Below are 26,621 nucleotides of genomic sequence, written 5' to 3' on the forward strand. Positions count from 1 at the left end.
CCCTCCCTCTTTTCCCTCTCTCCCTCCTTCCTTCCTTCCTGCCTATCTTTCTCTTTCTCTTTCTTTTTTGAGACAGAGTCTCATTCTGTCACCCAGGCTGGAGTGCAATGGCATGATCTCGGCTCACTGCAACCTCTGCCTCCAGGGTTCAAGTGATTCTTCTGTCTCAGCCTCCACAGAAGCTAGGGTTATATGCGCACACCACCACATCCGACTGATTTTTTTGTATTTTTGTAGAGACAGGGTTTCATCATATTGGCTAGGCTGGTCTTGAACTCCTGACCTCAGGTGATTTGTCCACCTCGGCCTCCCAAAGTGCTAGGACTACAGGTGAGAGCCAATGTGCCCAGCCAGATTTTAATTCTTTTCTGTGGATATTCAACTGACCCAACATCAATCATTTAAAGAACTGTCATTATATCTTTATTATAAATCAAATATCCATCCATGGGTCTATTTCTGGCCTCCATTTTGTTCCATTGGTCTTATCTTCCTCCTGTCATACCTCATCATATTAATCAACATAGCTTTATAATGAATCTTGATATCTAATAGGGAAAGTCTTCTCATTTTGTTCTTCTTTAAAATACTCTTATCTACTTTTGGATTTTTGCATTTCCATATACATTTTAGGATAGATGGACAGATAGTAATTTTTATTGCAATTGCACTGCACCCATAGATTAATCTGTAGTCTTCCAATTCACGAACCTGATATATTTCTTCAACTATATAGATCTTTCATTTTTCTCAGTAATATTCTATAGTTTTCTGGGTAGAGGCCTTACGCATCTTTTGTTATATTCTTTTTTCCAAGTATTTCATGACTTCGGTGCTATTATAATAGTGTCTTCTAAAATTTATTTTAAAAATTTTGTTGCTGGTATATAGAAATATGACTACTGTTTTCTATTAACCTTCTATCCAGTGATTTTACTAAATTCACTTATTAATCCTACTAACTATCCTTAGATACTTTTGGATTTTTCTATAATTGTACACAATCATGTTGACTGTGAATAAAGACAATTTTAGTTCTTCTTTTCTAATCCTTACCTTTTAAATTTCTGTTTCTTTATTGCACTGGAAGCTCCAGTACCTTGCCAGGTGGAAGTAATCATAATAATGAACATCTTTACCTCATTCCCAGTCACCACTCCCCCACTTCCTGTCTTTGGGTACTCAAGAAATGTAAATCCTGGCTGGGCACAGTGCCTCATGCCTGTAATCCCAGCACTTTGAGAGGCTGAGACGGGCGGATAACTTGAGGTCATGAGTTTGAGACCAGCCTGGCCAACATGGTGAAACCCCCTCTCTACCAAAAAATGAAAAAATTAGCTGGGCGTGGTGGCGCACGCCTGTAGTCCCAGTTACTCGGGAGGCTGAGATGGGATAATCATTTGAACCCAGGAGGTAAAGGTTGCAGTGAGCTGAGATCGCATGACTGCACTCCAGACCTGGGCAACAGAGTAAGACCCTGTCTCAAAAAAAAAAAGAAGAAGAAGAAGAACTGTAAATGCAGATACGTCGCCATACCAACCTCTCATCTCTCCAGGCCATGATAGCGCATGATCCTGCCACACGGCCTGGGGCCTGGAAATGGAGTTTAGTCCTTGCCTGGAGATTAAAAAGGCCTCAGTCTCCCCTAAGCATAACCTCCCTGGGTTCACACACCTCAGGAACTCAACCCATTCCCTGTGGGCACCTTGGCTGACAACTTCTCTGGGGAAAAGGGGGAGTAAAGAGGGGCTGGTTTCTAGGCTGAGCTGTGCCATTTGACCTGGTCTAGTGAGACAGGAACCTCACCCAGTTCTGGAGGCATCCTAAAATTTGAGGGATTATTGGGACGTCCTGTAATCCAGATAGGTTCCCTTGCTAGTACTTTAAATTCCCCCAAGAGAGTCACTCCTGTGATCTGGATTAAGTATTTCCTTCTCCAGATAATGCCAATGCCTTTGAAAGAGGGAAGAAATGAAGTCAGTGTCACATAGTATGTAAGCGTCAAACAGTTGCTATAATACCAGCAACACACATGCACATACATGCATAAACACACACTGCATGGCGTGTTCACCCTGCCTTAGTGACCCGGGAACTGCACTTTTCTCATTCCAGAAAGACATTGGGGAAATGTCCCAGGCAAAGAAAAAAGAAACGTACTTTCTGGTGGTTGTGCACAGGGGCTCTGGAGCTAGACTGCCTGAATTCACTGTCTGCTTCGCCATTACTAACTTATTTACCTACTCAACATCGCAGGGACTCAGCTTCCTCCTCTGTAAAATAGAGATAACGATACTATCTATCTATATGGCACATGATAAGCCAGATAGATAGATAGGATTTTAGAACCTCACCCAGTTCTGGAGGCATCCTAAAATTTGAGGGATTATTGGGAAGTCCTGTAATTATGGAATCCTCATTAAATATTGTTGTTATTAGACAATATTAACTCCCTGCCTCCCATGTCTGTGTTTGATGCAAACCAATTTTACAAATAGCAATAGCCAACCTAGACTGCCACTGCTTTCCAGGGTCCGTTCAATAGCCAACTTCAACCAACGGTGATGGTTAATTTTAATGTGCCAATTTGACTGAGCCATGAGGTGCCCAGGCATTTGGTCAAACATTATTCTGGACACTTCTATGAGGGGTTCTTGGATGAGATGAAGATTTAAATTGCTAGACTTGAGTAAAGCAGATTGCCATCTCTATGTGGGTGGGCCTAATCCAATCAATTGAAGGCCTGAATGGGACAACAGGGTGACTTTCCTCTGTAAGAGTGAATTTCTCCTGCCTGACTGCCTTCCAACTCGGCTTTCCCCTGCCTTTGGGCTTGAATTGAAACACTGGCTCTTCTTCAGTCTCAAGTCTGCTGGCCTTTAGACTAAAACTACACCATCGATTCTCCTGGTTCTTAGAGTTTCAGACTCAGATTGAGACTATGCCACTGACCCTCCTGGGTCTACAGCTTGCCAACTGCAGAGCTTGGGACTTATTAGCTTTCATAATCCTGTGAGCGAGTTCCTTGTAATCAGTCTCTTCTGTCTATATACACATCCTGTTAGTTTCATTTCTCTGGAGAATCTAACACAGGCACCACCATCATTTACACCCCTCCTGTCCCTTGCTTGTTTCAACTTAAGAAACAGTCATATAACCTCCTCTGCCTGGCCAGTGAATAGGAGGCCAGAGATTTTCCTGAAGGGCATCTTTTTAGGCCTGAAGAAACAAAGATGATGTGAATGAGAAGCTGTTGGAGGGGTCAGAGTCAAGGTACTGGCCTCTGAATCTCCTTCTTTGGTTACCACCTAGGCTTTGAAGGTCAGGGCAACTGACTGCTGTCAAGAAGAGGACAATAAGCTGCAGGACGCTCCGGGCACACTGGCTTCACTCTGTTCCTTAGATGCATCCGGCTCATCTCTACTTCAGTGCCTGTATGGGTCAGGGCTCTTTGTCACAAGCGAAAGAAACTGACTCTTGCTGGCTTAAGTAAAAGGGGATGAAGTGGAAATGAAGCACACATTGGAGAGGATGCTAAGAGACAGGCAGACCTAGGGAATACTGGAACCCATGAATTTCCAGAGGGTCAAGAGCAGGCAGCAAGAAACAGCATGGCAGATTGTATATTTCCAAAAATAGCTACAGCAATATTTCCAGTCCCATAAGCTCTTCTAGAATCTTTCCACTCCTTATGATGAGCTGGAGTCTATCTCCCTTCTCCTTGGAACTGGGAGAAAGTGCCTTGATAAATAGAATGTGGCAGGAGTGACTAGGTGACTTCCAACACAAGGCCATAAAGGCGAGGTGGCTTTCTTCTGGTGCTCTTTCTCTCTGGATGTGCTTGGCCTTGCAACCCAGCTACCATGCTGTGATAGCCCAGGCCATGTGGAGGGATCACAGGGAGGTGTTCTAGCTGACAGCCACCGCTTAGGGCTCAGCCAACAGCCAGCATGAACCCCCAGCAAGGTGAGTAAATGAGTAAATGAGCTTTCAGATGACTCCAGCCTCCAGTCTTTGAGCCACCCCAGCTGTTGCTGAGTTGACCGGAGATGAGCTGTCCCCACCAAGCCCCACCCAAACTGCAGATTCAAGAACAAAATAACTGTCAGTATTTTAAGCCTTCAGTTATCATTTACTTGTTATGCAGCAATTGGTAACTGGAGCACAGCAACCATATCAGCAGAAATCACCTGCTTGGAACACTGCCTAGGGCTCTACCACCACCACCACCACCAACTTTAGTACCTTCTGAAGCTTCTCTCCATTCTGATCTCTTAAGTCCCAGGAGGGAGCATATGCACCATCTGAGTCAAGGAGCCCACTGTGGGCTGTGTTAAGGGCAGGCTGCAGAAGGATCCGCCTTTCTCAGCCGGAGGAAGAGAAAGGGGCAGTGGGAGACGGGAGCCAAGGGTCACCTTCCCGCAAGACTGTGTGGGAAAGGTGATTCCCCATAAGTGTTATTGGAAGGGCCTTAAACTGATGCATGTGACCTCTGCCTGGAAAACATGCATTCTCCGGGTCTTTGCACAGCGGTCTCTTCACATGCAATAGAGCATAGCAGCTGAGAGTGCAGTCTCTGCTGGCCTGAGTTCAAATATCAGGTCTGCATCTTATGTGCTGCGCAATTGCATATAAAGTGGCTTCATTTCTCTGTGCCTCAGTTTCCTCACTTGGAAAGAGGAAGAGGAATAGCACCTACTTCCTTAAATGATTATGAAAATTAAATAAATATGTGTAAGGCATCTGAAACAGTTCCTGGCAGGTAGGAAGCACATTCATTAAGTTAAATTTTAACCATTATTTGTGTTGTAATTACTAACATTTCAACTCAAACATCACTTCCTCAGAGAATCTTTCTCTGGTACCTCCATCCAAAGTAGGGCTATGTTGGCTGGGTGCAGTGGCTCACACCTGTAATCCCAGCACTTTGGGAGGCCAAGGCAGGCAGATCATCTGAGGTCAGGAGTCTGAGACCAGCCTGGCCAATGTGGTGAAACCCTGTGTCTACTAAAAAGAAAAAAAACAAAACAAAACAAAAATTAGCCAGGTGTGGTGGCATGTGCCTGTAATCTTAGCTACTCAGGAGGCTGAGGCAGGAGAATTACCTGAACCCGGGAGGCGGAGGTTACAGTGAAACAAGATCGCATCACTGCACTCCAGCCTGGGCAACAAAGCAAGATTCTGCCTGAAATAAATAAATAAATATATAAACAAATAAAAAAAAAAGTAAGTCTATAGGGCTATCTTAACTCCACCACTCAGGGAGAGGTGGCTGTTGCTTTTCTTTTCTTTCTTTTTTTTTTTTTGAGACGGAGTTTCACTCTTGTTACCCAGGCTGGAGTGCAATGGCGCGATCTCGGCTCACCGCAACCTCCGTCTCCTGGGATCAGGCAATTCTCCTGCCTCAACCTCCTGAGTATCTGGGATTACAGGCACACACCACCATGCCCAGCTAACGTTTTTGTATTTTTAGTAGAGACGGGGTTTCACCATGTTGACGAGGATGGTCTCGATCTCTTAACCTCGTGATCCGCCCGCCTCGGCCTCCCAAAGTGCTGGGATTACAGGCTTGAGCCACAGCGCCCGGCTATTTTCTTTTTGGTACTTATTCACTACATTTAATTAGCTTATTTATTCATGAATTTGTCTACTTGTTTACTTTTATTTCTCATTGTACTTTTCCTATCTTTTAAAATGTGATTGAATACCAGTCTCCACCAGCTAGAGAGCTGTTTTGCCCAAAGTCATGGCCCAATTGTCAAGGAGCATCTGACCAGGGTCCCCTCCTCTCATCATGCAGATTCCTTTCTCCTCTTATGCATCTCCCACAAGTGAAAGGAACCGTGTAAACATCTTCCCTGGAACAGGAGGCCATCTGCCACTCCACATATAAGGACACTCCTTCCCGCAGGGAGGCTCCACGTGTGTCAGATCCATTTCCCCTTGTGGTGGCTCCAGACACCTCATCCTTCCAGCAGATGCCAGCTGTCTACATGCCTCAAGCTCATCTGTTGCAGGCTGAGTTTCCTAGGAAGCTGATTGTGAGATGGAGTTTAGGATGCAGGATGTTGATCAAAGAGTGATCTAGGTTCAATACCCATGGAAGGATATGGGGGAGCATGAGTGGGCAGAGGGAGGAATCAAACCATGGTACAGGCCCAGGGACTGCCTGTCCTGACCCCAGGCAGCTCTGGAGGTAGAATGGCCTATCTGAGTTGTCCAGTTTGGGCCAAGATCGCTGAGCCTTCCTATGCCTGCCTTTGCTAGCGATTCACCCAGGAAGGGGCATGACTTTGGGCTAAACAGCTCTCTACAGCAGGGGCCAGCCCTGGAGCAGCTACAGCCAAGGGTCATCTGCCTGAAGCACTCGCAGTAATTTGGGGAACAAGCCATTCATTAAGGGGGATCTAAGTCGTGTGTCTCCGTGTCCCCCACCTGCATTCTGTCCAACCCAAAAAACAGAGCAGTGACATGACAGGTCCCCTAGGCTCGTACTCACAGGGATTATCCTCTAGCTGGTGGAGACAGGTGTTCAATTTTTTTAAAAAAAACTTTATTTACAAAAACAGGTGGCAGGCCAAGTTTGGCTCACAGGTTGTAGTTGGCTGACCTTGCCCCAAATCTTGCTCCAGGACTGAGCTCTGACACCAGGTTACACCCTGGCCTAGGATCAAGCTCAAACATGAACCAAGGCCAAGCCTGAACAAGCCCCAGGCTGAAACTTGGATGAGGCTCCAGCTTGTGCTGTGACCCCAGAGACAGCCGTGACTCAGAGGCTGACTAGGTCATGACCCTGACGCTAGACGAACCCTAAACCTTGGCCTCACACTAAGCCCTGGATCCTACCATAGCTAAATCCTGACTTGACTCTGGCTCTGGACAGAGCTCTGGCTCCACATGGAGCCCTGGTCCGGTCCCAGACAGTCCTGACCCCAGACTGAACTCTCATCCCAACTTCAGATTAAGTCCTGACCCCAGACTGAGCTCCAATCCTAAGTGAACCCTGACCCCAGACTAAGCTATAACCTCAAACAAAGCTCTGACCCAAGACTGACATAGTTAAATCCCCAGGACCCTCAGTCCTTTAGGAATGGACTAAATGGCAGGCACTCAGATCCAGCTGGTGTCTGGCCTTAGCTTTGGATTTCCAGCCTGATTTGAGTGCCACATATCCCTGGTCACTAGGAGAAGACAGCCTGTCCCTGAGCCAGGGCTTTGCATGCAACTTCCTTTCCCTTTGAGGTACTTGAGCAGGAATATTTGAGAAACGTGGTGAACCCCTGGATCCTTTAGCTCTGTCACACAGTGAGTCTCAGTAAAGGCCTGTTGCTGGTGTCCTTCTGAGTACCCCATGGGCAGCCAACTCTAAGGCTTTTCCCAGTCTTGAACTACCTGTTCTGTCCTTCCTCTGTTGAGGGCATGGTCGGGGTATTGCCCTAGTTGAAAGTTATTCCCTACCTGCACGTTTTTCTTTTTAGTTTCCAAAACCACACTCCCACTCCCACTCTCCCTTCGAATTCTAAGCTGTCTTCTGTCAATTTCTCCACCTCTCCCACCCACAAGCAGGGCTTTCTCATTGGCTGTTGAGGCGGCTTCTGCTTTCCACTGGGGCTGGAATAACCAGTGAGGCCAGTTTATCCCATTAAAGTGCTACTCAAAGGCGCCAAGGGCAAGAGCGTGGTACTGTAAACAGGGTTACCTGGCAGGTGACCTCACCACCTTCAGCTACGTTCCCTTCCTAAACACCCACACGGGGACTTCAAAAAGTTAATGGAAAAGTAACATTAAAATATAAACATAAAAAACAAACTTTATTTCTCAACATGAGCTCTGTCAAGTTCAAGACATTTTTGTAAACACTAATACCTGCCATTGAGTCCATCCCTAAAGAACTGAGGGTCTTGGGGATTTAACTGTGTCAACGCAGTCTTTTTTCTTTTTTAACACAATTAACTGAAGTAAAATGGGCACCTTTTAAAGATTTTGTTTTTTAAGATTAGGAAATAGGCTGGGCATGGTGGCTTATGCCTGTAATCCCAGAATTTTGGGAGGCCGAGGCGGGAGGATCACTTGAGGTCAGGAGTTTGAGACCAGTCTGACCAACATGATGAAACCCTGTCTCTACTTAAAATGCAAAAATTAGCTGGGCACACACCTGTAATTCCAGCTACTCAGGAGGCTGAGGCAGGAGAATCACTTGAACCCGGCAGGCAGAGGTTGCAGTGAGCTGAGATCACACCACTGCACTCCAACCTGGGCAACAAAGCAAGACTCTGTATCAAAAAAAAAAAAAAAAAAAAAAAGGTTAGGAAACAAAAAGAAGTCAGATGGAGCCAAATCAGGGTTGTATGATAGATGCTTAATGAATTCCCATCAACACTCTCACAAAATTGCCTTTATTTGGTGAGAGGAATGCGCAGGAGCATTATTGTGGCGGAAAAGGACTCTCTGGTGAAGCTTTTCTGGGGCTTTTTCTGAAAGTTTCAGCTCACTTTATCAAAACTCTCATAATAAGCAGGTGTCATTACTCTGTGGTTCTCCACACAGCCAACAAGCAAAATGCCTTGAGCATCCCAAAAAACAGTTTCCATGACCTTTGTGCTTGACTGGTCCACATTTTTTTTTGACAGAGTCTCGCTCTGTTGCCTGAGTTGGAGTGCAGTGGTGCAACCTCGGCTCACTGCAACCTTCGCCTTCCGGGTTCAAGTGATTCTCCTGCCTTAGCCTTTGGAGCAGCTGGAATTACAGGCATGCACCACCATGCCTGGCTAATTTTTGTATTTTTAGTAGAGACAGGGTTTCACCACATTGGTCAGGCAGGTCTCGATCTCCTGACCTCAGATGATCCACCTGCTTTGACCTCCCAAAATGCTGGGATTACAGGCATGAGCCACCATGCCCGGCCGGCTGGTCCCCTGTTGCTATGGCTGAACCACTTCCCCTTCTTGGTAGCCATTGCTTTGATTGTGCTTTGTCTTCAGAACTGTATTGGTAAAGCATGTTCCAGCTCCTGTTACAATTCTTTAAAGAAATGCTTCAGGATATTGATCCTTTGTTTACCATTTCCACTGAAAGCTCTGCTCTTGTCCGCAGCTCATCTGGGGGCAACGGTTTTGGCACCCATTGAATGAAACGTTTTCTCATCTTTAATTATTCAGTCAGAATTGTGTAAGCTGAGCGAAGTGAGGTGCTGGCTGTTGTTTGTGCTGTTAGTCACTTGCCTCTTCAATTAGGGGAATTTTCCTCACAAATCAATGTGGATGGTCTGCTGCTAAGTGCTTCATCCTCAACATGACCTCAGAGTAACTGATCCATTTGTAAATTGCTGATTTCTTTGAGGCACCGTCCCCGTGAATGTTCTGTGAAGCATCAGTGATTTCACTATTCTTCCATGCAAGCGTCATCATCAGTGACACCGCTGATGTCTGTTTTTGCTTTAATTTTAGCAGAATTCATGTTGCTCTGATAGGGACTCTTTTTAAATTGATGTCTTATCATTCTCAGGCGCTAAACTAGATCCTGCTCAGACATGCTATAACAAGGTAGTTTGAGTTTATTTTGGTGCAAGAAACTTTTAAAATCCATGCATAGATTTTTCATAATACATGTTTTCCAGGAACTGAAGACCCCTTATGCTTAGTCTGACAGGCCATTCTAGCTCCAGAACTGCCTGGAGTCAAGACCTGGGCCTGCATGGTAGTCTAATTCCTCCCTCTTCCCACTCTGCTTCCCTCACTCCCTTCCATGGGTGTTGATCACCAGGTCACTCCTTAATCAATATCCTGCACCCAAACTCCATCTCAGAATCTTAAGGAAGACAGGCAGTTGGTATTTGCTGGAATGATGAGGTGTTTGAAGCCACCACAAGGGGAGACCCATCTTGGCTGACACATAGACCTTCCCTGCTGGAAGAAGCGTTCTTATCCTAGGAGTAGTATTTTGTCTTCTGTTGTGTTTAGTCCCCAATGCCCCTTTTCTGCTGCATAACCCTGTGGAAATGGGTTTGTGCCCAACTTCCCCTTTTATACGAGATCAGCATCAAAATCCTGGGGTTGAAAAAGCAGTCTGGCAGTTGAGACAGCCCACAGGCCTTACTCATTAAATGCATCCATTCATCTGCTTCTCTAAATCCCATCCCCATGTGTTGAACCATCAGAGAAATGCCTTCACTGAGGGATGGCCAGGATCATCCATCAAACACTGTCCATATGTTTACCTGACCTCGTTTTTTGCAAAGACTCGCTACATATTGTTCTCACTTAAATTCATATTCAAGAGCCGTCTCATTGCAGAAACGCCTGTTTTATTGTTTTTGTTCAGATTACCTAAATTATGTGATTAATTATAATTCCTTTGGCTGACTAGAATATTTCAGAGTTGAGTTCCATGTCTAGTGCAGTTATCTTCAGGGCCTGGTGGTATCTACTCTGGTCCTTGTCCCAGGAGTCTGTGTCCTGCTTCGACTCAGTCTGTGATTTGCATAGTGTAAATGGCTGGGGATATTTTGCAAAGTCAGCACTGTTTTAAAGAAAGAAGTCCACACTGGGGTAGCTGGGTTGTTTGTGAGCTCCTTAATAGCCATAACTAGATCAGATTTGGAGCTGCAGATTTTAGGGGAATGCAATCCAGTTTGGGCCCCTCCTTTGTCTTCTTAGCTTCTCCCAGGCATCAGTCGTCCCTTAGATCCTCGGCCTGTGTCTTCCTTGAGGGAAAATCTCTCTTTGCTTAAAATCTAATGCTTTTTAGGATCAGGACTTAGGAAGTGTAAATGGCACACACATGGGCCTCAACTCTGCCTGTAGCTCACCGTGTGGCCTCAGCAAATTTCCGTCTTCTCTGTAGCGGCAGTGTTGAGGGATCGTTAGGTTCCAGCTCTGATACTTTTGGGTTCTCTGTCAGGACTACGAGGAGGATCCTTGGCTCTTGATGTGGCCAGGGTATCTGAGAAGCAAGGAGAGCTCAAGGGCCAGCCAGGGTGTTGGTGAGCTGAAAGGGTCGAAGATGGCAGAGCTGAATGGGCCGGGGTTACTGTGATGCTCAGGTCCGTCAGCCTCCCAGCTCTGGGGATGATGAGATGAAGGTTGGAGAGGCTCCCTAGGTTCTTACATCATCTATGCTTGTCCAAAAGTTTAAGGATTACTGAGTGCAACACCTCATTTTAGAGAGGAGTAAACTGAGGCCCAGAATGAGAAGGAATTTTCCTAAGTTTACAAAGTAGCACATAGGTTGAAGCAGGACTGAGGGCCCCTGGCTCCCATGTGGAAGAGACAAAGAATGGGCAGGAGGAGGACAAAGGCCACAACCTCTCCTCTCAGTCCATCATGATTCATCACTTGGCAGTGGCCACATGGATAATCACAAAGCCCTTGATATCTGGGAAGTGAGGGCTTACAAGGTCCACCTGCAGCTGCCTTGGGCCACTCTTGGAGGGGGTGATGTCAAATTGGACTGAAGTTCTTTCCTGGGGCTCCAGGGTGGGCACACTGAAGGAAAAGGAGGGAAGAAAGGCAGACCATCAGTCCTCTTGCCATTCTGAGTCTGGCCTGCCAGTCCATGGCGCCCCAGACTCCTCAGAATCAAGTTCACCTTGTGGCTTGACATTCAAGCCTTATCAGCATGTTTCCAGGTCAGGTGCAGTAGCTCACTCCTGTAATTCCAACATGTTAGGAGGCTGAGGCAGGTGAATCACCTGAAGTCAGGAGTTTGAGACCAGCCTGGCCAACATGGTGAAACCCCATCCCTACTAAAATACAAAAATTAGCCAGACGTGGTGGTGCACACCTGTAATCCCAGCTATTTGGGAGGCTGAGGCAGGAGAATTGCTTGAACCTGGGAGAAGGAAGTTGCAGTGAGCCGAGATCATGCCATTGCACTTCAGCCTGGGCAACAGAGTGAGAGGCTGTCTCAAGAAAAAAGAAAAAAACCAAAAACAAACAAACAAACAAAACCACCAATAACGTGTTCCCGATTTAATTTTCTCTTCCACTACCCACACTCTTCCCATCCAGCCAGGCTAGTTTTCTCTCTGTGCCTTAAACTTCCCTCCTCTAGGCTTTCATCTGCTCTGTTCGTCCCACCTAGGATGACTTCCTTATTCCAATTCACCCAAGGCCCAGATCAAGTTCTCTTCTTCCAGGAGATTTTCCCTGATGACACCAGTCATTGAGACCTCTGCCTGGCAAACTGTCCTTCCTCCTTGATACCTGAAAATCTCAGTTCATTGTTTGACTCAGCTCAAATATCAGCTCCACTGGGACTTCTTCCTGGCCCCTCACTTAAGGGCTGCTTTTGCTCCCCCAGATCTTGGACAAGGTCTTTTCCACAAATCACTGTCCTCATGTGAAGGGCCATCTGTATCTGAGAGCCTTTCTCCAGGCAAAACTCCTCCTGTCCATCTTAGTGTTTCTAACAATTACACGTGGCCCAGAGCACAGGTCAGTATAATCAAGGGCCATATGAGTAGCAAGTGAATGAATGGAAGAATGAAGGAGTGAATGAATGATTGACAATGAATAAGTAAATAAAGGAATCCATGAATGAATGGGAACATGTGTGAATGAATGAGTGAAGGATATAGGTATGAATAAATGAAAAATGAGCAAATGAGTGAATAAATGAGTAAGCAAATTCAAGAATGAATGAATGAATGAGAGATCAAATGAATGAAAGCGAGTGAATAAATAAATGGATAAATAAATGAAAATATGAATCAATGATATGAGTGAATGACTGAGTGAATGAGTTGTATGATTGAGTAAATGAACGATTAAATGAATGAAGAAATAAATAAGTGAATGAAGGCTGATGTGTATAGGCTGTCGGCTGGTTCCTGGGAGGTCCAGAATCTCTCCTGCACCACCCATCCTTGGTAACTTCTCTCTGGTTCATCCATAAGGAAGGCAGCCCCATTCCCTGCCAAACCCCCAGGCTGGCACTTACTCGATGCTGAGCTGTCCCTGGAGAAGGCCGCTGCCCTCCACCATCAGCGCACAGTCCTTTACTCTCTCTAAGATTGGGTTGACTACTGTCACTTCCACTGTAACTGCCACTCCCACCACGGCTGGGCCCAGAACCTGAAGGGACACACCCATGAGTCATCCCACCTACCCCTCCTCCCTCCAGGAAACCAATGGTCCTGTCTGAGTTAGAGGATGGACCATTAGTCCTGTACACCCCCACCCCCATATATCCCATTACTGAGTGCCACCATTGCACCCATCCCCTTATGTCCAGTCCACTCCTCCCATCCTTTAGAGCTAAAGCTGGGGTTAAAGGCACAAAGCCCCCAGCTTCTGACACCCTCTCCCAGCTCTGGGTGTGGGGGTTGCTGCTAGGAACAGCATGCTAGAAGCAAACTGAGGTCACCTTGATGGTGATGAAGTCCTCTAGAGTAATGTCCTTCTCTACCAGAAGCTTCTCTCCTTTGGTGACAAGGCACATGGCAGCCAACAGGATCTTCTTGTCCTCTGTTAGGTCTTCTTTATACTTAGAGTAAGATATTGCAATTGGAATTCTCTTCTCTGGAAGGGAAAGCAGATGTGGGAGTTAGGGCTTGATGTCTTTCTTCAATGGCACTGGGTAGAAGGAAGAGAGTGCCCAACTAATAGCTCCGTTCTCTGTGGTCCTTGCAAGAAATAAATAAGTGAAGAAATAAAGAAACCATTCTGAGACAGGTTTTATTCTCCTCAGTTCTCAGGTGAAGAAACCTAAGGCTCAGAGAGGGTATTTTCTTGTCTAAACTCATATAGGAAGTAAACCAAGAAATTAAGACGAGGTGGGATTCAGATTTAGGCCAGGGAGCTACCACAATACCAGATTATTTCTCCACGAGCCCCTGGAGATGTTTCCAAACTTTCCCTAATTATTCAAGATAGAAGTCTCTCAACCCATCAGCCATTCATCCCATACGTCACTGTTTATTGAGCACCTACTATGTGCTAGGTGCAGAGAAGAGGAAGACCAAAGGCCTGCCTCAATCTTCCAATCTTGTGAGGCCAATTTCCCTCCATGAAGGCTCAGTCCTGGTCAACCCCACCAACTGTGAGAAGTCTTTACTGATACTTCCACCCAGTGCTCTCATACTCTCTGAACTCCTGTGGTCCTGGCCTTTTCTGTCCCCCTTACAAACACCCTGCCTATGTGCTCTTTTCTTGTAAGCATGGATTACCACAAACCTCAGTCATATTTGTTTTTTTCTACTATATATTCTTTCTTTTAGGTTCAATGTGCTCTTTCGGGTTTGCTCCCAGGCCCTCTTGTTCCCTGTTGTTCTAACGGCCACTGCTTCCTTTATTTCTTTCTATTCCTGACTCTGAAGGCATCTGAGTTTTTAACTAAAGGAAAAAGTCCTTAAAAGCCTCAACTTGGCTCATGTGCTTTGCTACCCCAGGGCATTGCACATCGTAGATTCTCCTGAATACCAGTAGGTTGATTTATGTGTTCAAGTATGATTTTGTTTTATGGGCTCCCTTCGTTCAGTAGGTCAATACTGTAAGAACCTTTACTACAATAAAAGTAATAAATAATAATTATAGGCTGGGAGTGGTGGCTCATACCTGTAATCCCAACACTTTGGGAGGCCGAGGTGGATGGATCACCTGAGGTCAGGAGTTCGAGACCAACCTGACCAACATGGTGAAACCCTGTCTCTACTTAAAAAAAAAAAAATACAAAACCAGCTGGGCGTGGTGGTATGCACCTGTAATCTCAGCTACTCAGGAGGCTGAGGCAGGAGAATTGCTTGAACCCAGGAGGCAGAGGTTGTAGTGAGCCGAGAGAGCACAACTGCATTCCAGGCTGGGTGACTGCGTGAGACTCTGTCTCCAAATAACAATAATAATAACAACAACAATAATAATGATAAAACCTAACATTTACTAAGGAACTAAAGTGTGCTGCATTTGAAATTGCTTTCAAGGATTGACTCATTTAATCCTTACAGCAATTCCATGAGCAGGTATTATTATTTTTATTTATTTTTGAGATGGAGTCTTGCTCTGTCACCCAGGCTGGAGTGCAGTAGTGTGATCTCGGCTCACTGCAACCTCCGCCTCCTAGGTTCAAGAGATTCTCCTGCCTCAGCTTCCTGAGTAGCTGGGAATACAGGCGTGTGCCACCACGCCCAGCTAAGTTTTGTATTTTTAGTAGAGATGGGGTTTCACCATGTTGGTCAGGCTGGCCTCAAACTCCTGACCTCGTGATCCGCCTGCCTCGGCCTCCCAAAGTGCTGGGATTACAGGTGTGAGCCACTGCACCTGGGCTCAGGTATTATTATTTTTATCCCCAACTTTTGATAATAATATAAAAAACTGATAAAAAACTGATAATAAACAACATAAATTGAATGTTCATTAGGTAGCAGGGATAATGCCCAATACTATATATACATTAAATCATGTATCATCTACTCCTTGCATGGTGATAGACTATGGTTCTCCAGGTGTGGTCCTCGGATCAGTGGCATCAGTGTCACCTGTGAACTTGTTAGTAATGTAAATTCTCAGTCTCCAGCCTGAAGAACCACCATATGCCACCATATGACACTCATGAGCTGAGTTCTGGGCATCAGTTCAGACCCTGGGAGAAAGGAGGAGAAAAGTAGCCCATTAAAGTGTTCAGATCAGGGCTTCTTGAAGTCTTCTGGCTCACAGACTCCACCAAGAATCTAATAAAACCTGAGACTCCTTTCCCTAGAACAATGGTTCTCAATAGCACCATCACTCAACTAGACATAGCTGACATCTGCAGAAGATTGCATCCAGCAACAGCAGGATACACATTCTTCTCAATCTCACATGGAGCAGTCACCAACATGGATCAAATTCTGTGGCACAAATGATACTTAACAAGTTTAAAGTAATAGAAATTATGCAGTGTATGCCCCAGAACACAATGAAATTAAACTGGAAATCAGTGACAGAAAGAGAGCTGAAAAATCTAAAAAACCTGGATATTAAACAATACACTTCTAGAAGAACACATGGGACAAAGAAGTCTCCAGAGAAATTTAAAAGTATTTTGAAGTAAATGAAAATGAACATACAACTTATCAAAATTTGTGGGCACATGCTTGCAGTCCCAGCTACTTGGGAGGATGAGGAGGGAGAATCACCTCAGCCCAGGAAGTTGAGGCTACAATGAGCCATGATCATGCCACTGTACTCCAGCCTGGGTGACAGAATGAGACTCTGTCTGAAAAGCAAAGCAAAACAAACAAACGAACAAACACCCCCAACACACAAATTGGTAGGATGCAGCAAAAGTAGTGCATAGAGAGAAGTCTATAATATTCAGTACATATGGTAGAAAACAATAAAGATCTAAAACCAATAATCTAAGCTTCCGCTTTAGGAAACTATAAAAAGGAAAACTCATCATAAGCAGAAGAAAAGAAATAATAAAAATTGAAGCAGAAATCGGCACAATTGGAAATCAGAGATCAACAGAGAAAATCAGCAAAACCAAAAGCTGGTTCTTTGAAAAGATCAATCAAGTCAATAAGCCTCTAGCAAGGCTAACTTAGAAAAAAGAGAGAAGGCATGAGTTACTAATATGAGAAATGCTAGAGAGGGCATCTCTACAGATCCCGTGGACATTAAGAAGACAGTAAAGTTAACAAGTTTGGGGAGTTAGGAAAAAAACAGATAGTGAAGGAATATTATGAACAACTTTATGCCTACAGATTTGATAACCTAGATGAAAGGGACCAGTTTCTGAAAGAAAAAATCTGCTAAAACTCACATAAGAAGAAACAGACAATCTGAAGAGGCCTATATCTATTAAAAAATTGAATCAGTACTTAATAACCTTCCAAACCAGAATGCATTAAGGCCAGATGGGTTCATTGGTGAATTATACCAAGCATTGAAGAACAAAAATTATAGCAATTCTCTACAGTCTTTTTCAGAAAATAGAAGCAGAGACATACTTCTTAATTCATTCTGTGAGGCCAGCGTTACCGCATTACCTTAATGCCAAAATCAGCCACAGACATTGCAAGAAAAGAAACTACAGATCAATATGAACATAAATGTAAAAATTCTAAACAAAATATTGGTAAATTGAATCAACAATGTATAAAAAATTACATGACATGATCAAGTGAGATTTATTCCAGGCATGTAAGGCTGGCTCAATATTAAAAGTCAATTATTATAGTCCATCAAATCAAAGGAAAAAAATAACATGATCATATCAATAGACACAGAAAAAGAATTTGATAAAATCCAACACCCATTCCTGATAAAGCTCTCAGCAAACTAGGAATAGAGGAGAAATTTACTCAACTTGATAAAGAACATCTATAAAAAACCTGCAGCAAATATTGTACTTAATGGTGAAAAACTGGAAGCTTTCCGATGATGATTAGGAACAAGGCAAGGATGTCCCGTCTTACCATTCTTTTTCAACATCATATTGGAAGTCCTAGCTAGTGCAATAAGACAAAACAAGGAGATAAAATGTACACAGATTGGGAAGGAAGGAATAAAACAGTCTTTGTTCACAAATGATATAGTTGCCTATGTAGAAGATCCAAAAGAATCATTAACAACAACAAACAAAAAATCCTGGAACTAATGAGTGGTTATAGCAAGATTACAGGGTATAAGATTAACATACAGAAGTCAATCACTTTCCTATATACCAGCAATGAACAATTGGAAATTAAAATTAAAAACATAATACCATTTATGTTAGCACCATCAAAAATGGAATATTTAGGCATTAATCTAACAAAATATGTACAAGATCTACATGAGAAGAATGGTAAAACTCTGATGAAAGAAATCAAAGAACTAAATAAATGGAGAGATATTCCATGTACATGGATAGAAAGACTCAATATTTTTCCTTTCCTTAAAAAGGCTCAGTTTTCCTAACTTGATCTATAGATTTAATGCAATCTGAAGAAGTTATTTTGTGGATATTGACAAACTGATTCCAAACTTTATGTGTGAATGGGAGAAAAGAATGAAGAGAAGCTGGATAATGGGGACAAGATACTTAGAAAGAATAAGTACTAATATTTCATAATACAGCAGGAAAATTATAGTTAACAGTGATTCATGGCATGTTTCTAAATAGCTAGAATAAGCAAATCATAATGTCTCCAACACACAAACAAGATACAGATAAATGTTTAAGGTGATGGATATCCCAGTTACCCTGATTTGATTGTTACACATTCTATACATGTGTCAAAATATCATGTGTACCCACAAAATACGTACTACTATGACATATCAATTAAAATTTTTTTAAACAGCATGACATAAAAAAAAGTTTATGTCAAGAGGCAAAAGACCCAGAATAGGCAATACAATATTGAAGGAGGGAACAAAGTTGGAGGACTGGCACTACCTGACTTCAAGGTTTACTATAAAGGTACAGTAATCAAAACAGTGTGGTATTGGTGAAAGAATGGACAAGGACAGGCATACCTTATTTTATTGTGCTTCATTTTATTGTACTTTGCAGATATTGCATTTTTTACAAATTGAAGGTTTATGGAAACCCTGAATCAGGCAAATCTGTAAGAGCCATTTTTCCAACAGCATGTGTTCGCTTCATGTCTCTGTCACATGTTGGCAATTCTTGCAATATTTCAAACTGTTTCATTATTATTATATCTGTCATGGTGATCTATGATCAATGATCATTTTTTTTTTTCCTTAAGACGAGGCCTTGCTTTGTCACCCAGGTTGTAGGTGCAGCGGTGTGATCATAGCTCAGTGTAAACCTCCAACTCCGGGCTCCAGCAATCCTCCCACCTCAGCCTCTAAGTAGCTAGGACTATGGGAGCATGCCACCACATCCAGCAGATATTTTTATTTTAATTTTTGTAGAGACGGGGTTTTGCTGTGTTACCCAAGCTGGCCTCAAACTCCTGCGTTCAAGCAATTCTCTCACTCTGGCCTCCCAGAGTGATGGGGATGGGGATTACATATATGAGCCACTGTGCCCAGCCCTTGAGCAGTGATCTTTGATGCTGCTATTGTAACTGTTTTCTGGCACCACAAACCATGCCTATAAGATGTTGAACTTAATCGGTAAATGTGTGAGTTCTGACTGCTCCGCTGACTGGCCATTTCCCCATCTCTCTCCCTTTGCTCGGGCCTCCTATTCTTGGATACACGCAATATTGAAACTAGGCCAATGAATAAACCTACAATGGCCTCCAGGTGTTCAAGTTAATGAGAGTTGCAAGTCTGCATGCCTTTCGCTTTAAATCAAAAGCTGGAAATGATTAGGCATAGTGAGGAAGGCACATGGAAAACCAAGATGGGCCAAAAGCTGGACTTCTTATGCCAAACAGCAAGGTTGTGAATGCAAAGGGAAAGTTCTTGAAGGAACTTAAAAGTGCTACTCTAGTGACATAGGAATGATAAGAAAGCAAAATTGCCTTATTGTTAATATGGAGAAAGTTTTAGTGATCTGCATATAAGATCACACCAGCCACAATATTCCATTAAGCCAAAGCCTAATCCAGAGCAAGACCCTAATTCTCTTCAATTCTATAAAGATTGAGAGGTTAGGAAGCTACGGAAGAAAAATGTGAAGCTAGCACAGGTTGGTTCATAAAGTTTAAGGAAAGAAGCCATCTCTCTAACATAAAAGTGCAAGGTGAAGCAACAAGCGCTGGTGTAGAAGCTGCAGCAAGTTATCCAGAGACTCTAGCTAAGATCATTGGTGATGATGGGTACAAAAAATGTCAGATTTTTGACTGGGCCTGGTGGCTTATGCCTGTAGTCCCAGCACTTTGGGAGGCTGAGGCGGGTGGCTCACGAGGTCAGGAGTTCGAGACTGGCCTGGCCAATATGGTAAACCCTGTCTCTACTAAAAATACAAAAATCAGCCGGGCGTGGTGGTGCGTGCCTGTAATCCCAGCTACTTGGGAGGCTGAGGCAGGAAAATCGCCTGAACCCAGGAGGTGGAGGTTGCAGTGAAATGAGATTGTGCCACTGCACTCCAGCCTGGGTGACAGAGTTAGCCTTCTCAAAACAACCAACCAACCAACCAAAAAAACAAACAAAAAAAAATCTAGATTTTCAATGAAGAAAAAATAGCTTTATATTGGAAGAAGATGCTGTCTAGGACTTTTGTAGCTAGGTAGAAGTCAATGCCTGGCTTCAAAGCTTCAAAGGACAGGCTGACTCTGTGCATTAAGGAGCTAATGCAGTTGGTGACTTTAAGTTGAAGCCAGTGCTCATTTATCATTTCTAAATCCTAGGACCCTTAAGAATTATGATAAATATACTCTGCTTGTGCTCTGTAAATGGAACAACAGAGCCAGGACGATAGCACATCTGTTTACGACATGGTATACTGAATACTTTAGGCCAACTGTTGAGACCTACTGATCAGAAAAAAAGATTCTTGTGAAAATATGACTGCTCATTGACAAGGCACCTAGTCACTCAAGAACTCTGATGGGCTGGGCCCTGTGGCTCACACCTGTAATCCCAGCATTTTGGGAGGCTGAGGCAGGTGGATCACAAGGTCAGGAGATTGAGACCATCCTGGCTAACATGGTGAAACCTCGTCTCTACTGAGAATACAAACAATTAGCTGGGCATGGTGGTGGGTGGCTGTAGTCCCAGCTACTTGGGAGGCTGAGGCAGGAGAATCGCTTGAACCTGGGAGGTGGAGGTTGCAGTGAGCCAAGATCATGCCATGGTACTCCAGCCTGGGTAACAGAGAGAAACCCCGTCTCAAAAACAAACAAACAAATAAACAAAAACTCTGATGGAGGTGTACAATGAGATTAACGTTATTTTCACGCCTGTTAACACCACATCCATTCTGCAGACCAGGAATCCAGAAGTATTTTTAACTTTCAAGTCTTTTTATTTAAGAAATACATTTCATAAAGCTATAGCTGCAACAGATAGTGATTCCTCTAATGGATCTGGGCAAAGTCAACTGAAAACTTTCTGGAAAAGATTCGTTATTCTAGACACCATTAGTTTATTTGTGATTCATGGGAGGAGGTAAAAATATCATCATTAATAGGAGTTGGAAAGAAGTTGATTCCAACTCTCATGGATTACTTAGAGGGATTCAAGATTTCAGTGGAGGAAGTCACCATAGATGTGGTGGTAACAGCAAGAGGATTAGAGTGGAGCTTAAAGATGTGACTGAATTGCTGCATCTGATGGGAAAACTTGAACAGATGAAGAGTTGCTCCTTACGTATAAGCAAAGAAAGTGTTTTTTAAAGATGGAATCTACTCTCTGTGAAGATGCTGTAAACATTGCTGAAATGGCAACAAAAGATTTTGAATATTACATAAACTTACTTGACAAATCAGTGGCAGAGTTTGAGAGGATTGACTCCAAGTTTGAAAGAAGTTGTACTATGAGTAAAATGCTATCAAACACCATCGCATACTACAGAGAAATCCTTCGTGAAAGGAAGAGTCACTCAATGTGGCAAACTTCATTGTTGTCATATTTTAAGAAATTGCCACAACCACCCCAACCTTCAGCAACCAATACCCTGATCAGTCAGTGGCCATCAACATTGAGGCAAGACCTTCCACCAGCAAAAAGATCAGGACTCAGTGAAAGTTCAGATTGTTAGCATTTTTATTTTTTTATTTGAGAGAGAGGTTCTCCCTTTGTTGCCCAGGCTGTAGTGTAGTGGCAGGATTTCAGTTCACTGCAACCTTGAACTCCTGAGCTCAAATGATCCTTCCACCTCACTTCTGAGTAGCTGAGACAGCAGGTGCATACCACCGTGCCTGGTTAATTTTCTTTTTTTGTAAAGATAGGGTTCCACCATGTTGTCCAGGCTGGTCTTGAGCTCTTGAGCTCAAATGATCCTTCTGCCTCAGCCTCCCAAAGTTCTGGGATTACAGGTATGTACCACCTGTGCCTGGCCCCGATTGTTAGCAATTTTTTTTAGCAACAAGTATTTTGAAATTAAAGTCGATATTTATTTTTTAAAGAAATAATGCTATTGCACATTCATAGACTACAGTATAGTGTAAACATAACTTTTATATGCACTGGGAGACGAAAACATTTGTGACTTGCTTTATTGCAATGTTTCCATTGTTATGATCTGGATCCAAACCTGCAATATCTCTGAGGTATGCCTATAGATCCATGGAATAGAAGAGAGCCTAGAAATAGGCTTACCAATACAGTCAGTTGATCTTTGACAAAGTAGCAAGGAAATACAATGAAGAAAAGATAGTCAACAAATGGTGCTGAAGCAACTGGATATCCACATGGGAAAAAATCTAGACACAGGCCTTACATTCCTTACAAAATTTACTAAACGGAATCATTGACCTAAATGTAAAATGCAAAAACCACATAACTTAAAGATAACATAGAAGAAAATCTAGATGACCCGAGATTGGTAATATATATGTATGTATTTTTGTGCTTTTTTGAGACTGAGTCTTGCCCTATTGCTCAGGCTGGAGGCAGTGGTGTGATCTCAGCTCACTGCAACCTCCGTCTCCCAGGTGCAAGTGATTCTCATGCCTCAGCCTCCTAAGTAGCTGGGATTACAGGCACCCACTACCATGCCCAGCTACTTTTTGTATTTTTAGTAGAGATGGGGCTTCACCATATTGGCCAGGCTGGCCTTGAACTCCTGATCTCAAGTGATCCACCCGCCTCGGCCTCCCAAAGTGTTGGGATTACAGGCATGAGCCACCACACCTGGCCGGTAACAATTTTTTTTAAATATAACACCAAAGGCATGATCCATGAAAGAAAAAAACTGATGTTAGACTTTATTAAAACTAAAAACTCTGCTCTACAAAAAACACTGTGAAGAGACTGAGAAGAGAGGACACAGACTGGGAGAAAATAGTTGCAAAAGGTATCCGATAAAAGACTGTTATCCAAAATACACAAAGACCTTTTAGAAACCAGCAACAGGAAAATGAAGAACCCCATTAAAACATGGGCAAAAGAACTGGACACCTCACCAAAGAAGAGATACAGGTGTCAAATAACTATACAAAAAGATGCTCAACCTCCTATGTCATTAGTGAATAGTAAATTCGGATATGCTATTACACGCCTATTACAATGTTAATAATCCAAAACACACACCACCACCTGCTGGATGGGAGAGGGAACAACAGGAATTCTCATATATTGCTGGTGGGAATGCAAAAGGGTACAGCCACTTTGGAAGACAGTCTGTCAGTTTCTTACCAAACTAAACATACTCTTACCATAAGATCCAGCAAGTGTCCTCCTTGATATTCATCTGAAGAATTAAAAACTCAATTCCACACAAAAACCTGCATAAAGATGTTTATAGCAGCTTTATTTGTAATTGCCAAAACTTGGAATCAACCCAGATGTCCTTCAGTAGGTGAATGGATAAACTGTGTACATCTATATAAGGGTGTACTATTTTGCAGTAAGAAGAAATGACCTATCAAGACACATAAACATGAGGGATCCTTAAATACATACTGCTAAGTGAAAGAAGCCAATCTGAAGAAGCTTAATTATACTGTATGATGTCAACTAGATGACATTATGGAACAGGCAAAAGTATAGAGACAGTAAAAAGATCGATCAGTGGTTACTTGGGGTTCAGGCAAGGGAAGGAGGAATGAAGAGGTGGAGCACGGAGATATTGGGGGGGTGAAAGTATTCTGTATGATAGTGTGATGTTAGATACATGTCATTATACATTTGTCAGAAGCCATAGAATGCACAAGGCAGTGTGAACTCTGATGTAAACTACGCATTTTAGTTAATAATACTGTGTCAATATTGGCTCATTAATGGTAACAAATGTACCACACTAAAGCAAGATGTTAGTAACAGAAGAACAGGAGAGGTGGTGGGCGGATCATGGGAACTCTCTGTACTTTCCACTCAGAGTTTTCTGCAAACCTAAAACTACTTAAAAACCTATTCATTTAAAAAGTTATACATATATTAATAAATTATGTTTTAATAGCCTATCATTTGGCCAAATAATTTCATTTTGTGATATATTCTAACAGGAGTCCAAAATCCAGCAGAAAAAAAGTGAAGTTTTTTTTCTGAATCAAAATGTTTACTTGCTTGCCTGACACTCTGAAGATAAACTAAACAGAAGTTTAGTGTCATTTTTAATAGCAATAAGCTGATAACTACCCAAAAGAAGAGAAAAGATGTCACCATATATTTATTTAAAGATCTATTAAATTCTATTTATTTAAACATCTATTAAAATGATGTTTATGAGAAGCTTATAAAAATATTTAAAATACAATGTAATATAGAAAGAGCAGGGCAGTAATGACTATTTGCAATATTTAACCAGAACTGTTTTTCAAAAAGCACACGGGCATTAAAAATTTGGAAGTAAAATACATTAACAGTTTGTAGGTGGGTGGTAGGATCATAGGTGACTTTTCTCTTTTGCGTTCCAAATCTTTAGGAATATGTATTACTTTTAATATGAAACAAATTGCTAAAAGCCAGAGGGAAGTGTATGTTAATTAAAATCTTATGATGAAGTGTTATTTTGTGATTTAGACTTTGTGAAAAATAAATGTCAAAAAAGCTAAAAAAGTGTGACACCTCCTTCATACGTTTTCACACCCTGTGAAAATTCACAAGCTTCACTTACTAGAAACTGGCCCAGAGCAACAACTTCTTTGTTTAATTAAATCCTTAGAATTCAGAAAGTATGTGAAAGGAGAGTGAGGCAAAGGAGAGATAGAGATACAGAGATAGAGAGACCGAGAGGCAGAGAGAGAGGAGAAATAGAGAGAGAGACCGACAAAATAGCCAAAGGGACAGAGACAGAGACAGAGGGAAGGAGTGACAGAGGGAGAGGGAGATACAGGCAAAATGACAGACAAACTGGGAGTTTAGGAATAAATCAAAGAAGATGCATTTAATAAATCATCCATGAAGTGCTATGTGGCCAGGTGCGTTGGCTCACGCCTATAATTCCAGCACTTTGGGAAGCTGAGGCAGGTGGATCACCTCAGGTCAGGAGCTGGAGACCAGCCTGGCCAACATGACGAAACTCCGTCTCTACTGAGAATACAAAAATTAGCTGGGCGTGGTGGCATACACCTGTAGTCCTAGCTACTCGGGAGGCTGAGGCAGGAGAATCACTTGAATCTGGGAGGTGGAGGTTGCAGTGAGCAAAGATCACGCCACTGCACTCCAGCCTGGGTGACAGAGTGAGACTCCATCTCAATAAAATAAATAAATAAATAAATAAATAAATAAATAAATAAATAATCCATGAAGTGCTGTGTGTTCAAGAATCACGAAAACACCCTTGATATATTTTTTAAGAAGCAATTGGAGTAAGGTCAGTTAGAAAATACAAAAACTGCTGGGCGCCATGGCTCACGCCTGCCATTCCAGCACTTTGGGAGACCAAGGCGGATGGATCACTTGAGACCAGCCTGGGCAACATGGCGAAACCCCTTCTGCACTAAAAATACAAACATTGCTAGGTCCGGTGGTGCACGCCTATAGTCCCAGTTACTCAGGAGGCTGAGGCAAGAGAATCCCTTGAACCTGGGAGGTGGAGGTTGCAGTGAGCTAAGATCACGCCACTTCATTCCAGCCTGGGTGACAGAGCATGACTCCATCTCAAAAAATGAAAACAAACCAAAACAAAGAAAGCCACCTCTTACTGGTCCAGCTGTCTTCCAGAGAATGCCTGTAGCCAAATGGGCTCCAGATTTTTTTTTTTTTTTAATTTTAGAAAAGTAATGCATGGCATATTCCATATATGCTGAAATACCCCCAGCATATATTTATTTGGTGGGTAAATATTCATTCTAATTAAAAAGAGAACTATAAATCACATCTTCATCAGATTGCCACCAGATGCATGTGGACTTGTATTCCTATTGTTTTGCCCCACCAAGTTTCACTTTTCGTATCTATAAAGTGGGGACAAGAGGCAAGGCACTGAGTACAATGCTCAGGAATGTCCCCTTCCTTCCTGGGGATGAATGCAGATCCTGGGAAATCCCCCTGACCTCCACAACCCTCCTGAAAAAGGAGGTGGCTTGGCCTGATACCACCAAGCCAGGGTGCACTTACCTTCTTTCGGCCCCAGCCTTATGGTGTGGGATTCGTGCAGGATCTCTGCCACTGGCTTGCGGGTGTAGAGGATGGTGGCACCGCTCAGGTTGACTCTCACCCACTGGGACCGGGAGGTGAGGTTGGCCAAGCACAGGGCCAGTTTCAGGTCGTGGCCTAGCATGGGAGGCTCTAGCACCTTGAACTTGCCAGTGATGCTGGGCTTGGTGGCAGGCTCCAGGAGGTCGTCATGCCAGAGACAGCGCCGCCCAGCCCTTCGGATCTGGGTTCTCCTTCCAGAGGCTTCCAGGCTGAACAGCCTCTTCACTGCCTTGCTATACACCTGCCTCTCTTTCCGGGACCCTGCAGGGCATCACGCAGCGTCAGTGGCAGGCACCCCCTTGCTCCTTTAATTTACCATGGCGTGTGGAAGTCAAACTGGCAGCTCAAGAGCCATATGCACACCACAGCCACATGCTTTGTGTGTGATTGTGTAAATAAAATTTTAAATCAGTTGCCAACAACTTCAGGTCAGGAAATTTCACATAAAAACGCAAATTTCCAGCTTCTCTGACAGCTGGGTCAAAAGCCTCATAT

The 26,621-nt window shown here is 43.3% G+C and overlaps 1 protein-coding gene across 2 annotated transcripts in view; it reads right to left on the reverse strand.

Annotated features, from left to right (window-relative positions):
• Positions 1-11,223: 11,223 nt before the first annotated feature.
• Positions 11,224-26,621, reverse strand: part of TGM6 (transglutaminase 6) — a 43,264-nt gene continuing 27,866 nt past the window's right edge. Inside the window, exons 10-13 of one of the 2 annotated variants that reach the window (XM_032295625.1) lie at positions 26,046-26,387; positions 13,366-13,520; positions 12,940-13,073; positions 11,224-11,483 (exon numbers count right to left, since the gene is read on the reverse strand). In XM_032295625.1, the coding sequence (XP_032151516.1) occupies positions 11,330-11,483; positions 12,940-13,073; positions 13,366-13,520; positions 26,046-26,387 (785 nt within the window). In that variant the 3' untranslated portion in view covers positions 11,224-11,329. The remainder of the gene's footprint in view (positions 11,484-12,939; positions 13,074-13,365; positions 13,521-26,045; positions 26,388-26,621) is intronic. The other variant, XM_032295626.1, reaches the window with a different exon arrangement.

This window comes from Sapajus apella, unplaced genomic scaffold, assembly GCF_009761245.1.
Source record: "Sapajus apella isolate SASKATOON/1434 unplaced genomic scaffold, GSC_monkey_1.0 scaffold33, whole genome shotgun sequence".
Lineage (NCBI taxonomy): Eukaryota > Metazoa > Chordata > Mammalia > Primates > Cebidae > Sapajus > Sapajus apella.